This window comes from Drosophila yakuba, chromosome 3R, assembly GCF_016746365.2.
Source record: "Drosophila yakuba strain Tai18E2 chromosome 3R, Prin_Dyak_Tai18E2_2.1, whole genome shotgun sequence".
In the NCBI taxonomy this organism is placed as follows: domain Eukaryota; kingdom Metazoa; phylum Arthropoda; class Insecta; order Diptera; family Drosophilidae; genus Drosophila; species Drosophila yakuba.
The window spans coordinates 29,534,505-29,551,765 of NC_052530.2; the positions used below are offsets into that span (position 1 = coordinate 29,534,505).

The following is a 17,261-nucleotide window of genomic DNA, read 5'->3' on the forward strand; positions in this document are numbered from 1 at the left end:
GTCTTACTTGGGAGCCGGAGCCCAACCTCTTGGCTGATTCCCCATCATTTACTTTGTCAGTATGCGGCAGCTTCATCATTACTATTGCTGCTGGTTCTTGTTATTGTTCTTGTTCTTTGTTTGCAACGTACAAACACGTCACTCGATGATTATCATCCCCATCATCCCCAAACATCATCATCGCCATCGTGGTCTCCATCTTGGCTGCTGTATTTTTCCCTTAGGTACTTGTCTTTCTTAACTCATTGCGTTGGCAATAAATCTTCGACGCTCTTATCTGCCAGGCACACAGTTTGAGTTCGGATTCTCCCCCTGCCCCATGCCCCATGCCACGCCCACTCCTCCGCCCATTCCCATTAACTGACTTTCACTTGGGCCATATGTCAGTTCTATTAGCCAAGGATCTGCGCCTATGGCACCTGCTTAAACAAAAGGGTTTTCGGCTTAATGAGTCGCCGACCATTTGAGCAACAATTTAAATTTCAATTCCTGAGCCGCCTTTACTGCTGCAGCTTTGGGCCTCATTACAATGGGCCTGAAATATTAACTAGGGAAAGCTAAGTAATTGCCAGTGTTTCACTTGGCAAAAGACAAAAGCCCAGCAGCCCACGAAGATAATAATATTCGAATGCCCCATCTGCAGGTCGACCCCATTTATGACCAAATACAAAATGATGGCCATAAAATCGTCTCATATTTGACTGGCCTTTATTTATTCATTTCAAATTTACTCGCCGGCCATTTTATGATGCCAAATTTTGACCTAAAAATCATAAAAACTGTAATCAAAATGTTTGCCCGCTTTATGGCCGACAAAAAAGAAGCAGGGAAAGTGGGAAGTTGGGGGATGGCGAGTTCTAATAACGTCTAAACGCGAGTCTGGCCAAAAGGAAAAAGCAGGAGGAAAAGGAAAGAGGGGGTGGGGGGCTCAAGGCTTATGGCTTTTTAATGGTGCCGTGTGTCGGTTTTGTGGCAAATAAAATGGCGCACATTAAAAGCGGGCCAAGGAGCTGCCCCACCAATTGCAGTGGCTCCCGCATCCTGGGCCCCAACCTCTAACCCCCTGGCCACCCAGCTCATATTGGGGTCATGCATGGCAGCCCGGGTAAATAAAAAATACATAAAAATATTTTACGAGTTCCGGGCCTTCTCGGGAATAGAAGGAATAGATGGAGCGGCGTCCAAGGAGCTGAAAAGTATAGGATAGTCCATGGCAAAAAGGGGGAACATCGCAGCGAGATTGCAATAAAAATGGCGGCAAATAAAATTGACAATATTGTCATGCGCGCAATTTGATTTTGATGCCAGTGTGTGTGTGTGTGTGTGTGTGTGGGGGGGGGGGGGGGGGGGGGGGGGGGCATCCGCAATCCTTGGACTTGGCAACAAAATGAGCACATTTTAATTTCCCTAAGCGCCATAAGCAAAGCTGAGCAAATCAAGGCCAAGGAGCTGCTCGACTTTAAATGTATATTTATAGTTTATTTAATATGAAAACTAAATGAATAGTAAGTGGTGAAACAAGACAGGCAATAGCTATTGCGCCTATAAATACTTGGTAATAAACGCTGATTTCTACACAATTTCAGTTAATATACTCGCCTTCTTTACGTTTGCTTTATCTGCAGTACTAACTTTTTATGGAGCAGTCTAGGTGCTGATGAAATGGGATTGTTTAAGAAGCCGTCGGCAAAACGCTAAAAGGTCTGCCCCTTATCAGCGTACCCCATTCGGGCAACCCTCCCCTTCCCCTCCTCCCTTTTCCACCCAGCAAAACCCCAACCCCCCCACCCCGCTCACATTTTTTATCTCCGAGAGTGTGGAGCCAATGATTATTCCGGGTTTTGTCATTTCAATTCGCATTATCCTTTGCACTTATTTTACTACTTTGTGCGCCACTGCTTCTGTTTTCCAACTGTAATTGTGGGTGGAACGGAGGGGGGGAAGGGGAAAAGGACGAGGGTGTGTTTGTGTAATGGCGGGTTGTGGATGTCCTTCCCCGCGTCCCTTTTGCCCTGTCGAGTAACTCGTATTGTCATTGTGCAAATAAAATATGTCACGAATCGCCCACACCCCGCACACTGTGCTCCTTGGGTTCACCCCAAAAAAAAAAAAACAGAATCGAAACACGCCCCCTGCTATGTGTGTGTATCTAACCTTTTGTGCCCATTGTATCCTTTGTACAGGACTCGCACAATGAGAGCCAATGTTTTGGTTGCTTACGAGCATCAAGAAATGAGAATCGCTTTTATATAAACTTGGTTGAATGAGGATGGGCGGTTGATGCGGTTAAAACAGTCGGCCAGCCTTGATTCCACTTTGTGCACTGTCAGAAATTACCTATATATTAATAGGAGACTTTTCAATATATTAATCAAAGTATTTTTAATGGAGATTCTGTGATGCGTAGTCAGATGTGTTCGAATGAACTTGTGTATTCAATCGATGTGTGTTTAAGTGCTTAAATATCTTATTAAATATCCAAAAATAGTTAGAATTCCCTTATTATCCTGGGTATTGTCATATTTTTGTTCATACTTAATTGCCCTTAAATTTTTGAGCTCCATTTTCGCCCCCTTCCAAATTCATTCAAACGCTTTTCACTTGACAAGCCAGGGAAATAAACAAACTACACGGAAAGCCAATGGCAAAGCCAAAGCCAAATCCAAATCCATGATTTCAGCTGCCAAATCCTTTTCAAAGCTGCAGCCAGGTGAAAAATAACGAAATATCGTATTTTTCATACATTTTTATCAAATATAAATACACACTCCTGTGTGTGGGTGTCAGTTGTATCCCAATCCCAATCCAAAACCAGCCAATCTGAATCCAAATACGAAACCAAACAACTACACAAGTTTATAAAAGACACTCGCTGGCCTTTTGGCCCTTTGTGTCTTTGTGTTGAGTGCATTTTGGCTAAATGCGAAATCGATTGGAAAACAATTTCCAATTTTTAAAGAATTATCGCCGCCATATTCGCGCATGCTGTACTAAATCACACATAAGCAACCTCTAAATCTGCTACCCACGACTCCCCGCACACATGGGCAACCTTTTCGCAAAGCTTTTCCTTTTTGGCTCGTTTATTTCCTTTTTATTTTCCGCTTTTCCAGCTCCCCTTCTTCCCCTGCCCCGCAATATTTTCCATTTCATTTTCTGCGCGGTTGGCAGCGCGTTTAGCTTTGGCTGCATGCCTGACTGACTTTCAGTTATACTAAAAATATATACATTTATATCCGCACACATGAGCTGAACAGCAGGGGAATTGGCAAAACACGAACTATTAAGCACCAGTTGGTTTTTAAATGTTAAATATTAAACAATAGTTAACAATATATAAAATATATAGCTTCCTGATTTTAATAATCGCATCCACTTGAAACAGAAATATATACCTTCACAACCCCACTCACAGCGTTCCTCTTCGAGTGTCCTTGGGTGTATCTCCTTGTGGGTGTTATCTCCACCGCAATAGCTACTGAATCCGCAGAGGAGGAAGAGGTGATCCGGACTCTGGGATCCGGGTTCCGGGGAGGAATTCGAGGACTGGCAACGCAACCCGCAGCCATTTAGTTTTATGTGCCCCGTTCGGTTGGGTTATTGCACCTTTGACTCGACTCCATCGCCATCGCCATCCGAATTCCACTGCCACCTTCGACTTTCTCCGGAGGAGGTGATGGTGGTGTCACCCTGGAGGGCATATGTATATCCACAAAGCATCTCGCATGTGAGAGCCATTTATTATTATTTGCTTTCGGCAAATGTGTGAGCAAATGTGAGACCGAGCCTCAACCTCGGCCGCAAGTATTTCCTAATCAGGTTTTAACTACTAATAGGATTTCCGAGGTGGCGAATCGTAATTTACATGGCTTTGGCCCCAGATACCCAAAGAATTGAATTGGAATCCAGAGCAAAGCTGCCGCTAATGTATTGCAGATTATGTTAAATCCCTCGGCACTTCCTTTCTTCCTTCCCTTCCCTTCCATCCCTTCCTCCGTTCCTGATTCCCGAGGATCCTGATACAGCCCAAGGACCATATACTCACCCACACGTGCCCTAGCACTGAGTGGAGCCAATGGAGACGCCACTCAGGTCCCTGAAGCGCCTGAATCGCTCCACTCTCCGCTGGCGAAGGTAGCGCCTCACCTCAAAGGCCGCATTGCAGGCCACCAGGCCCAGCATGATGGCCGTGATGAGTCCGGCGAAGATGAGCAGGAACCAGTGGAAGTAGCAGCTCATGGTCACCGGCCGCTCCAGCCAGCCGCTCCAGGATGCGGTGCACTGCTCCTGGACGCACCTTCCCCTCACATTCCGCACACATCCCTTCGCACAGCAGCCATTCGGACTGAAGCGTCCACAGGCGGTCACTTCGGTCAGCGGATCGGAGCAGTTGACCGCCGCATACTGCCCCAAGATCCGGGGTACAATGTGGGCCAAAAGGGTGCCCAGGGTCAACAGATTGGCCAACATGTCGCACTGTTTGTCACAAGTCGAGTGGCATGAATTTTGAGTACAATCAACTAGTTTTAAGTCTAACTCAGGGCTGACTGTAACTAGAATTTGATTCATAATTCCTCTTCAATCCACTTAAAAGAAATGGGTTTTATCTTACTCTCTATCTCTGTTTCATGGTTTGAAATTAACTTTTTAATATATATGCAAGGTGGTAAAGAAAACATTCCTTTAATTCATATAATATTTCCTCTTAATTACACTTAAAAGAAATGGGTTTTATCTTACTCTTTATCTCTGTTTCATGGTTTGAAATTAACTTTTTAATATATATGCAAGTTGGTAAAGAAAACATTCCTTTGATTCATAATTCCTCTTAAATCCACCTAAAGGAAATGGGTTTTATCTCACTTTTTATCTTTGGAGTTTCTGGCCTCCAAAAATGCCCTGGCCTTTTCGGCCCTCTCCCGCGCCGCAATGTCCAACTCCTCCTGCTCCTCCGGATCCCTGGGTGGAATGTACTCCGGCGGATTCTGCTCCCGGGAACTCGGGATGAAGGGAGCATGGGGCCACACGGAGGGCTTCGCCTGCAGTAACCAGAGCTCGTCCAGTTGGTCCTGGAGGTACTGGACCGCCTTCTGGTGGCGATTGGCCATGAAGAAGGCGCAGCCTACCCAAGTGACCGTGATCACGACGACGCTGCAGAGGATCAGCACCTTGGTGGGTACGGATTCCAGCGTAAAGTCCCAGCTGCTGGAGCCCGATGAATGTTGAGATGCCAGTGCTTCATGCACCAGCAAAATGGGGAACAACTTCAAGGCGATCGTTGGTTTCATTGCGTGGAATTTCTTCAACTGGAGCTCTGGAAATCGAGGCAGTCGACTTTATAGGCCACACTTATCGCACAAACAACAACGGGCATTTCCCAGAACCATTCCTTTGGGAGCACAATTCCAGTGAGTGTATTAAAAAGGCTAAACGAATTATTATAAATCACCACGAAACTTTGAATGTAAAGTAATGAGTGTGCTGCATTACTACACTTTCAATTTAAAGTATCTTAGTTGTCAAGGGTATCAACAATTAGATATTAATTGTGTAAGTACGCAGACGTCGCAAAAGTACTTTAAACACCACTTCTGCGTTGTTATTGCATTCGGTTATTATTCCACAGGGCTTAATTAATGTGGCAGAGTGGCATTCAAGAGAAGAAGGGGAATGGCATTCGGCATTCGAGTGTTGATTAGAAGTGCCACATCAGCTCGCAATTCAGTCGATTCGCCGCTCAAAGAGACCGTAAACCAAATCGGCATAACAAAGTGATTCTAATGTAATTCGTGATTTTGCATAATTATAAAGTTAATAATTAAAATTGGCTGCGTGCACAAAACCGAAATGAAAACATTAAACTTTAATGATGATTTTGGGCCGTACGTATGTACAGGTGCATTGGTCATTTGGCATTTACTGCCTGGATTTGGCAGGGGGGTTTTGTTCCCCCCCCTCCGCTCTCCTCCTCCCTCCCATCGACAAATAACTAATGCGTAAATATTAGCAAACTCCCCTCTCCCTCCACCGATTTTCCCCATAAATTTGAGACACATATGCAGTGCGCGTTTGTAATAAGCAATCAATTATTATTATTGAATTTCGGGCATGGTCAGGTGCAAACAGGGGGCGGTGGGCGTGGCAGCTGGTCAACGCCACTAATGCGTCTAATGAGAATTTAAGCACACTTCAACCCACTCAGTCTCTCAGTTCGCTTTTGAACAACTCATCCCCTCCGGAATTTGGGAGTTTTGCGTGGATTTGCACGGCGGATGGCGCACACAGCCCCAAGTACAGTTGTGCTCACTGGGCCCCAATGCAAATGCAAATACAATTACATTCGGAGTCCATTTAGCGGCATTTGGGTTTGCTTTTCCTATATTCCCATATTTTCCAATTTGTTGGTCGAAACTGCGCAAATCTGTGATTTGCGGTTGGGCTCAGTACTCTTGAATCATGAGTGTTTGCTACATATTTAAAGGGAATGCAATACTACATTATATAGCACCAAAGAAGTAATGCATTTTGTAGTTTTTCAATAGGTGCACATATTGGTGAGAACCCCACGTACACATATTTGTATGCCAAAGTGGATAAACCCAACTTATTAAAGAGCACCATTATTGGGTAACCCTGATAAGGATCCTTGCAAACAGGATAGTTTCCCCTCTATTTCGAGGGTATTGGGGGTGTACTAGAACGCCCCTCAAAGTGCCCGCTTAACTGGGTTTCATGTGACCCGGCGCTAAACCGACATCGTTAATGATAATTTAATTATTGCCCGGCATTTCGGGCTTTGGCGACTTACGCACTCCTGCGAACGAGAATCCTGCGGCCTGGCTAATTGCAGCAAATCTGCTTTGGGTCAGTTAGTCGTCCTTATTAACTGATAATTGCAATCGCCTGGCTTTTGGCCACCAGGTGGGTTGCAGTTCAGTTGGATGGGCGCATAAAACATAAAGCGCCCAAATCCGCGAATATCGCCATCCGTTTCAAAGATACGAGCTGCAAACAGTGACAGCGACAGTTCGGTGGAGTAGTAATAATAAAACAAAAGTGTCAGGCCAAAGATATCGCCGGATATCGCTGGATATGCGCAATCCATATTGAAAATTGATTTCAATTTTTAATAGGCATCAGCCAGCGGCGGCGCTTTGATAAAAATGCCAACACGCGGCAATCGCGCAATCGCGGGCTTACCTCTTCGCAGGAAGATACATTCAGATATCCAGATCCGGATGCAGAAATGGAGCTGCAGCTGAAGCCTCCTGACGGGGGCTCTAGTTAAATATGGAAACAATATCGAAATGCCAACTGAAATCGGCTGAAACTTGCAAGTGAATGCGAACGCGACATGAATATCCATATGACTGCATGGCTGCATTTATATTTGTTTGCGGAGCTGTCAAATCATATTTTAATCTGTTTTGATTGCTGACTTTTGTGCGAGGGATTTGGGCCTGCAGTCTGCAACGGAAAATATTGCATTTTATTTCATTTCATTTTATTTATGCACAAAAAAAGACGGGCGAATTTATATGGAAAGCTCGTGCGATCTCCCCATGCTTCCGATTTTTCCGCATTTTCCGCTCGCGACTACAGTTGTGTGCGTTTTCCATTTGTTTCATTTGATGTGCCAGAGTTAAGCAGTAAAATCCACTTTTTACGAGTTGTCCCCGGATTGCTCCGCCGGCCACGCCCCCTCCTACTCCCACTCCGCCCCTTTTTGGGAGCTTTGCGTTACTCATACGAGCGTAAGAAAAACCAGCAGCACGCAGAATTTGTCAATAATATGTGTCAGCATAGAGGTGAGCATGCAGACGTCATGTTAATAGGAGCTACTTCTAAAAAAAGTATATATTACTAAATATATTAAGTATTCTTCCTAATATAAGAAAGCCATATAAATCTAATTTAACAATAGTATCGATCGCGATTTGTTTTTAATGATCACGCCCTCGGAAGACTGAAATATATTCTCCTCGTTTAACTTTTGGACACTATCTGTTCCATACTAATTATGTTGTCTCCGGTCAGGAAACTTGATAACCATGCCTCACATTTAGTTTATTGCACTTAGGCGACAAGTATAATGTTATTTTTATTGTGAAAGTCGAAACATTATCAAACATTATCTACTTCTTGTTAAATTCCAAGCAAAAATGCTATCTTGGTGTCAGAGAACTCACATATTTTGATAGGTGATTTAAATTATGGAAAGTATGGATTGTAAGGATAATCATATCCTCGATAGTGCGCATTCAAAAGTCGCAGGAAGTGGATACCATCACTGGCAGCTCCTTTTCTTCCCCGACTCACACTCCCCTTTCTCTCACTTTCTCAGCGCGGCTTTGGCAGTGACTTAAATACACATAACCATAGATGGTGGCACTGGTCCTCGTCCTTTTCTCGTCCTGCCCCGCTCCCCCGCTCCCATGTTCTCCTTGGCTAGATTGTCAACATATTAGCTTCAAATTGCTAAAGTTCTGCGACTTTTGCTGTTGCCTCATTTTCTCGCTCACGCACAGCAGCTATCTCCCTCTCGTTCTACTCACGTGCTGCCTCTCTTTCGCTCACATAAGCCCCGTCTCTTTCGCGCCGCCTGCGGGCATCATTGTTTAATGTGGTGTTGCCAACTATTTTAGCCAAAAGCTCACACGGGTGGCGCGGCCGGGTGATTTGCTTGCTTAGCTTAACGTGGCCCGGAATTCGAGGGCGTTGGCGGGAAGAGGCGAGGGAAGAGGGAAGAGGGGGCGGGGCCGTATTCCTTTCCGTGTCCGGCAACCATCCAAACATCCAAACATCCAACCATCCAACCATCCAACCATCCGGCTGTCCGCTCCCATCTCCGGCGGAATGCTTTCGCTTTTGGCGTTGAAACGTTCGGTTGACATTCGTGAAATCTCTTAAAATCCCGAAGGTCGTTGCCGGGGATTTTCTCAGATTTTGCTAGATTTAAATGAATTAGTTGCTTTGGCCGGCTGGCCGATTGATTTTCTGACCTTTACGATTCATTTTTTTTCCTCCGGATTTTTTCTCCGCCGTGGGCTGAGTAGGCCAGCTGCATTTGCGGCACATGACTCACCATTAGCTGCAGTTGCATCCCCGGAGCCTCATAACTCGCTCCACGGAATGAGTACAAATAGGGTTCCGGCAAAATAATATGGATGAGGCCAAATTAGACACGCGGCGCAATGGAGAAAAATGTCCACTGCATTCTGCAAGTAATTAAAATATGAGAAAACAGCTCCGTGCCATAAAATATTCCGGGGTCAACAAAGGATGCGAAGCCGCATCTGCATGCTCCTTTTCGTCCTTTTCGTGCTCTGGTCCTGGCTGTTTGGCTGGTTGGCTGGTTGGCTGGTTGGCTGGTTGGCTGGCTGGTCAGGCTGGTGGGCTTAAAAAAGCATCAAATTTCATATTCAAAATGGCACTTTACATGTTCAGCATAATTTATAAATGCACGCAGCGCAGGACGAGCAGAAACACCAGAGCCGAGCCAGCTACAACAAACATGAAATGTGCTGCGGTGGCAATATTTTTGAAGCAACATTGTCGACACTCCGGAAAAAGGGATCCAGCAGAAATGGGCGGGGAAAGGGGCGGGGCAGGAGCAGGACATCGATGGCAGCGTTGCTGTTGTCATTCGTCGCCTTTTTCGCTTAAGGGTATACCAGCTATCAGGAGCAGTTTGTACATCATTCGTTGGAAAAATGATTTCATTAGGTGAATTTACATATCAGTATAAAGACCATAGATAAATGTATTTTTCCCTTATTAAATTCTATTATCTTATTGGATTTTTGGCTTATCAAACAAGCACTTCTCTAATAAGAAGTTAAGGTATTTCGGTTTAGCTTCGATTCCAGGACTCGCGGTCAGTTTTTACTGCTGCGGACGTTGCAAACAGCAAACATGCCGCAGTCCTGTTCCTGCCAGCCACTAGCCACTCCGGCTCCCCATTCCCCTCCTGCCACTCAACCCTTTGTCCAAGGTGTGCGATGATTTTAATGGCCTCCAGGAGGAGGCCAGGCCAACATGTTGAAAGGATTGCTGCGAGTTACGCCACGAGGCCTACACAGTGTCCTGCCACCCATTCCCCATTCCCCAGCCTGGCTATGTCCTGCCACAGTTGATTGGCTGCTATTTTGGGTGTTGACGCAGCCGGAGGAGGCAACTGCTGAAATTTGCATATCAAAAACGGCCAGGACATTCTCCGTATGTATGTGTGTGTATGTATGTGTGTGAGTGTGTGTGTGTAATGTCCTTTTGCAGGCTCTGGCTGTGCCAGCGGCTCTATGAATTTATGAACATAATATAAATTTATTTTTGCAAACTTTTCATGTTTTTGTTTGGGCCACCGAAAATCTGCATGCCACACCCACACCGCCCACCGCCCACCGCCCATTGGCCACCAGGACAACAAAGGGATTGTTGTGTCAGTTTGCATACATGTGCAAGGATGCACACGTCCTTTCAGCCCCTTTGTCTGTGTGTGTAACTGTGTGTGTGTGAGCTGCATTCAGCTGTGTGCTTTCGAGCACGTTCCAAGTTTATTTATGCGTATGCAGAATACTTAATGAAAATTTAAATGTAAAAGTTACTCGTAGATTGCAGAGTCTGGAAAATGGAAAACGGGAAAACGGGGAAAATGGGGAAAATGGGGAAATGGTAGGATGTAGTCGGTCAAGTGGAGATCTAGTGCACCTTGGCGGCAAACGGATGATAGCCAACCCATTCGAAATTCACAAAAAGCGAGACATTCGCCATAAGCCCTGCCAGTTATGAATCTCCATTTGGAACGGCTTGCGGATGCAGAAAAATATTTGAAATTAAATTGAAAGGAAAAAGTATATTCAGCTAAGCCGCAAGCTGATCCCTTGAGTCCGTCTTCGAGTCCGGCTGATTATGCAAATGCAATGCCACCGCATGCCTTGAACTGAACTGAACTGAACTGAACAATCTGAATCTGAATCGGAATCGGAATCTGTATCTGAATCTGAAAAGCAGCCAGACTCCCGTACTCCTTTTAATGGGGGGAATGGCCCATTCGATTTAGATGCAAATTCATCACAAAGCCGGACCGAGAAAACAATAAAACTGACCAAAGCCGAAAGCAGTTAAACTCGGCAGAACTCTGTTTAAATTAGATTTTTGCCAAGCGCCAAAGTACCCAAAGCCCCGCCCACTTCTGCGGATTCTTGTTGCGCCCCGAAAAAACATAACTCACAAATCCAATTGCCATAAATAAAAAGCAGGGAGCAAAAAAAAAACAAACTTCTGCCGGGTTGTAAGTCGGCAGTAACTCCATCAAATGATGTACAAGTTAACACATTTGCTGTATAAATCTTGTTCAGAAAGTCTAAACGGCGCACGAACAATTCTCGCAAGTCGAGTTATTCAAAAATCGCTTCTAAATTGGCCGCCCAGTGTTACCCCCATCTGTATCCTTCTGTTTTTCTGGCTCTTTGCTGTTTTCTGGTTTTTTGTTTTTTATTTGTTGTTTTTTGTTTGTTGTTTTTTTGTTTTTTGTTTGTTGTTTTGGCCATGCAGCTTTCGATTGTGCACATTTATCTTGGGGCAGCTTATGCGAAAAGTTATGAAATATGCGCACGAGCGTCGCACAAATTGTCGGGTGGCTTGGGGGGCAGGAAAAGCGGGAAATGGGTTTATCAGGCGGGAATTTCCCACTGGAGAGCCCCTTGAAAACCGTGCTGAAATCTGCTGCTGCTACTGCTGCTCGTTTGTTTAACGACTGGCCGCGAATGCACTTGACACTGGTCGCAGGATAATCAAGTTTGTTCAGGATGTTTCGCTGATCCAGCATAGTGAGCGTTCCTATGGAGATTTTCCTCCTCGAACTAAGCCAGCCCTGGGAAAACCCACCCTCGTGCATGTGTGTGTGTGTGTTAAAATTAAATAAAATAAAATTAAATGTATATAAAATTAGGTTAATGCCTAGCCAGCAGCATCCGCAGCGGAGTGGCGTTTTTTATTTTATTGCTATGTAGATGAACCAGCACAGCAAGGGAGCCAAGGAGGAGGTCCTGCGGCAGGATGGACGCTGCGCTACGCACCCCAGCACATACGTACACTGAGAAAAAATCTGTAGCGGAATGTAGAATATAATCCTCGAACCATTTCATAGCCACCTTACCATTAAAGACCTATAATCAGATTACATAATTGAAAGGCTTATCATCTGTAAGTTTCAAAACCGCACTCTGCTGTTTTCCTACAGGGTTTTTTTTCGAGTGCACCCTCTGCAGCGCAGCTCCCCCTCCCCATGGCCACAAAACAGGCGACTTAAACAGGACTTATGGTTATCTTCGCATTTTATGGATATTGCGCCCGGCCCGCTTTCCAATGCTTTTTTCATGCCACATTCCACATTCCACGGGGTGGCTGCCACGAAATAAATGAAGTTACTCGCAGCCATATGTTTGCTAAATGCTGTATGTAAATGTCGTGGGGAAAACACTTTAATTTCGGCAAGCAGAAGGCAGCAGCAGAAGAGGAGGAGGCATCCAAAGGCAAGGACATTCGGGGCATTAATATAATGGCGCGAATGAAGGAAAAGCGAAAGTGTCGGGAAATTCGATGGCGAAGGAAACCCTCGCTGAACTTGAGACAAATGAAGGCGAAATGAACTGCATTCGATGGCGGGAAATTATAAACTGCAGCGGGGAAAAATGCGGCCAAAAATAAAACGCGCCTGCTGCAGCGAGTTAAGCCTACTTAAGTCCACGTTGCATGTTGCATGTCGCTTGCTGCACGCTGCGTGCTGCACTCACCAGTGCAACAGTGGCAGCTAGAACATAAAACAGCTCCAGAGGCACGGGACACAAAACTCGGAGGCGCTGCACATTTGTCGAGCTGGCTAAGCCCACTTAAGCCCTAAAAAACAGAGCGGACAAAGACGGAGACAGGCGGGAAATCGGAAAAGCGGGAAACTGGCAGGGAAAGCGACCAGCAGACACTCGCCGTTCGATTTGACTTATGGGTTCGTTCGCTCCGATGTCCGCTATTAATAGCAGCGCCCTCGTAATCTGCCCATCATCTGGAGGAGATGCTGATCAAGTGGAGTGGATTTCGCCGGGCTGGCAGGTTCCGCCGCAAAGTGACAAGCGGGCACTGGAGTAGAAGCCCTACAAAGTCATATAAAGTGTGGAGCTTGTTGCGTTTATTTATATGCACACCTACTATCACTGCATTCTTGTGGATTTTCATAATTTCTTTGATTTCTCAAGTGAAAACACTTTGCCAGTGAAAACCTGCGAGCTTGATGAAAGTTATGAAGTTTCCTACCCCCGTTCGATAATTGGCATCAATTTCACGCAACGCCAGCCCAAAGGCCCTCGCTCAATTGCTTCATCTGAAATACGATCGCGCTGCCACAAATAGACGGGAGAAAATGTGGAAATGTAAATTTTCCGGGACTGCGCTTGGCTTCCTGGGTTTTTCAGTTTTTCAATTTTTGGGTGAAATTGATGCGTGACGTGGAGCAAATCGCGCCACGAGCTGCTTCATTACGTCCCTGAGTTGTTGGGTAATTAGAAGAGCAGGACGCGATTCGGGGATTAGGGATATTCAAATGGGTTCCGTACTGAGTTGCTGGCTGGGAGGTTAAAATGCTGGAGGTGGCTGGGATAACAAACAAACAAGAAATTAAATCGTGTCAATATTTTGTGCGTATTCTAAGCTAGCGACACGCTCCGTCGCCCGGAACGTGAGTGGTTCCGCCGGAGAATCACGTCGCATGCCCGGAATAGCTAAAACCCAACTTGGGAGCTCCACAGTCGAGAGTCCTGAATTCCAGTTAAAGAAACTCCCGAATGAGCGTGTGTTTAGCTGAACTCGAGTGCCACCATTAAAATGCCATTGTGCGCGCCATTTTGCCGCCGTTCACCCCCATCGAACGACCCCCCTTTTGGCACTTTTTCCAGGGGGGGAGAAGCCCGCCCTTTAATTATGATTCAGTGCACACAAACTTTTGTTGCGTGCCCACTTTACTTGCTGCTGTTGTTGCTTTGTGCTAACTTTTCAATTCCTAATTATAATTAGAGAATCGGTTGTGTTCATAAATATTAAAAAGGGTCCTTTCCTGTCCCTTTTGCACTGGCTGCCAGCGACATTGCATGAATAATTAACTGAAGTCGTTTTGGGGAGGTTGGGTGCTGGTGGTCTTCAGAGCCCCATTTGCCGCCTCCTGCCAGGCGCCATTTTGTTTGGCCAAGAGCATTTGGCCATGTAACAACAGAAGGAGCAACAAAGGAGCCCGAAAATGGGGAGTGGGAGCCATGGGGAGGGACGGCGAAAAGGGGTGCCAAAGTGCGGAGGCTGGGGGGCCACGGCGACACGTCATGAATTTATGAATTTTTGCATTTTTAATGTAATTTGTGCGACGCAGCTTCCTTCGACGAGTCTCTCTCCAGTTTTCGCTGCTGCTCGCCCCGAAAGTGAACGCGCAAAAAATGGAGACAAATCCTTTTCCTCTTGGAAACTATTCATACTACTAATATTCAAATTCATATCCCAGTTTATTTTAAAATTTGATTTACTTTACCGAATTTAATTATATCCTTTTTTTTTTGTAATTTTATTTTTGAAAGAAAATATATATATTTATATACTACATACTTTAGTAACTATGTTTTAAGTACAGAAACTTTAGTTGTGTTAATATTTTGAAGGAATATGTATAAGTCCAAATCGCCATTTGAAAAATAACGTATCTTTCAGGCAATGGCCGGTATTTTTTCAGTATTTCCACAGTTGCCATCCTGATTCCTTAGGATGTCGAGCGCTGCCACCACAATTTTTAAGGATGTGTTTATAAGTGTATAAAAATTTGGTTGAAAGCTCCGATATGTGTAGAATGCTAGAGGTGCTTGTGTTGGCTAACTTAACGATAGACTGTGCACAAACCTCTTCTTTACATTTTTGTTACTTATTCGTAATACGAATGTCAATTTACATGATAAATAACTTATTATTAAGATGATTAGGAAATATTTAAGAACTATAACTCTTAGTTGTTTTGAAAAAATCTAAATGGAGATGTTCATATACATGTTCTATACGTTTTACCTTTAACCCATATTTCGCAGAAAATTGTGGTTTACAAAAAGCATCACGAAAGTAAAAGAATCCGAATAAAATAAAATACAAATTACTTACTGTTTTTGGTTTGTGAAGCATTTCTTAACAATTATAGTAAAAATAACCTTCGAATATATGAAATTTCAGGAAAATTTGCCGATCCTCAATTTTGCCTTATAACCAATAGATTTTTGGCTATAATAGGAGAAATATTCGTCCAAATATAAAAAGTCATATCTCGTTGTGCTCGTGATGAAATTTCCTATCCACAGATGTCCTCATATGAATACTTTAAATTTGACCCATTTTTTGCAAAAAATCATGATGTAACCCCTTACCAAAAATTCAAAATTTTGAAAAAAAAATATTTTTTTATATCGTTAAAAAAGTGATTTATTTCGTTAATTGGGGTTCGTAGCTATCTAAAAAAAGTCACACATCAACCCGAAAGTCACTTGGAAAAAACGATTGATGTTGACAATGCCGAGGCATTGATAACCGAATCGGAAAAGCTTTGAGCAAGTGGCCAAATATGCAGAGCTTAACTGATTTGGAATGCAGTTTAATCCGCTTGATACGAGCTCGATGAGCTGATGTTTCCCGAATGCAGAAATGCAGAAATGCAGGAATACGGCAAAGCAAAAACACCAAACTTAATGACACACCGAGTGGACAACCACATGGGACCCATAAACCAATAACCAAGAGCAACCAGAAAGTTAGCAAGCACACAGGTGGCGCGGTCGGAGATTCCATTGGGGGGCACATTGGGATTGGGATTGGGGTTTGGGTTGAGGTGGGATGCAGTTGGCAAAGTGAAACTAAAGCTACACGATGCTGCTCACGCAGCTGCACACATGACCAGATCAGGGTCATAATCCGCTGGCCAAAAAAAAAAATGGGGCAGCACAATCAACTCCAACTGGGGACCGGCGTTCCGTGAAACTGCCATTGAGTGGGGCGCTTGCCAATTCGGATTCGGATTCGCATTCGAGTCCTCGTTCTCGTCCTCTTCTCGTCAGGTGTATAGTTTTGCTGCTGGGGACCTCTTCCTGCCCCTCCTCCACCTTCCCTTGCCAGGACCACAAATCGTACGCTAAAACCCATTTCGGCTTGACTCAATGCCTTCGCAAGCGGGAGGCGGGGATGGTAGGGGCGTGGCATGGGGGTATCTGTGGTATCTGCGGTCAGGGGCAGGTCTACAAATTAGATTTCAACGCAGCTTACAGTCTCCTCAGCTGCCGTTTTACACCGGGTATGATGGAACTTACAGGGTATGTCAGATAAGTGCACACTTATGCAGATGGGTATACCATTGTGCTTATTTTCATTTTTATCAGTGGAGATTGAAGAGCAATTTGGCCCTGTTTCTAGCTTTTATTTTCTGAGATTACGGATCGTATTTAATATTTTAGAGAGTATCTGTTGGGCGGTACGCCAAAGTTTCCCAAGTGTCCTTCGAATCATATTGGGCCACTCAAAAGGACGAAAAGGACGAGGAAAGGCAAAGACAGGAGTGCCCAATAGTCCAAAGTGACAGTGGCAGTAGCGCAGCGCTACTGAAACGTTTTAAAAGCATCTTCATCATAAATCCGTAAAATGAAAAACGATGCATGCCACTCACATACATTCACTTACATACATTCACATACATTTGCCATACAGACGTACATTTCAGCAGTGGCCCATGTGGGGTACAAATTTAGTTACACATTTTGCTTGTTTGTTTCTGCCACTCCTTGTGGCAGCGGCAAAGTGATATTGTCCCCTGGTGGCTTAACTTGTCATGTGGCAAGGAGAAGGAAGCAGGACCTTTTTGCATTCGGGGCCAACACTAGCACTAGCACTGCTGCGAGCCGAAGGAGTAGAAGGACCTAGCAGGCCGCATTTTATGAATTATTCAAAATGATCATAATAAATTGCTGCAGCCTTTTACGGCAGCTGGGAAATGGGAAATGATGGGAAAGATTGGGGTGCAAAGTGGCCACCCTTATCGGCTGCCATATTTTTTCGTTAGCCTGTGTGCACTTTTGGTTAAAATGTTTTACCTTCCTTTGGCTCAGCCGACTAGCATGCAACACTGTTTGCTTTGCCCTGGTCAACTTCGGTTACTTTGCCGTGCACTGAGAAATACCCGTGACCATCAGCAGAACTCTCAT

At 44.8% G+C, this 17,261-nt stretch overlaps 2 protein-coding genes across 2 annotated transcripts; both read right to left on the reverse strand.

Moving 5' to 3' along the window:
• Window positions 1-3,337: 3,337 nt before the first annotated feature.
• LOC6538951 lies at window positions 3,338-4,548 on the reverse strand. The gene has a single exon (XM_002099418.4). The coding sequence runs from the start codon at window positions 4,468-4,470 to the stop codon at window positions 4,057-4,059; it is 414 nt and encodes a 137-aa protein (XP_002099454.1). The 5' UTR covers window positions 4,471-4,548; the 3' UTR covers window positions 3,338-4,056.
• A 70-nt stretch (window positions 4,549-4,618) lies between these two features.
• On the reverse strand, window positions 4,619-5,309 carry LOC6538952. The gene has a single exon (XM_002099419.4). It carries the CDS (start codon window positions 5,286-5,288, stop codon window positions 4,860-4,862), a length of 429 nt encoding a protein of 142 aa, XP_002099455.1. The 5' UTR covers window positions 5,289-5,309; the 3' UTR covers window positions 4,619-4,859.
• Between the last annotated feature and the right edge of the window lie 11,952 nt (window positions 5,310-17,261).

What these genes read in the sequence shown, in the direction of transcription:
- LOC6538951 (XM_002099418.4), bottom strand. Translation starts at nt 4,470, where the DNA reads ATGTTGGCCAATCTGTTGACCCTGGGCACCCTTTTGGCCCACATTGTA.
- LOC6538952 (XM_002099419.4), bottom strand. Translation starts at nt 5,288, where the DNA reads ATGAAACCAACGATCGCCTTGAAGTTGTTCCCCATTTTGCTGGTGCAT.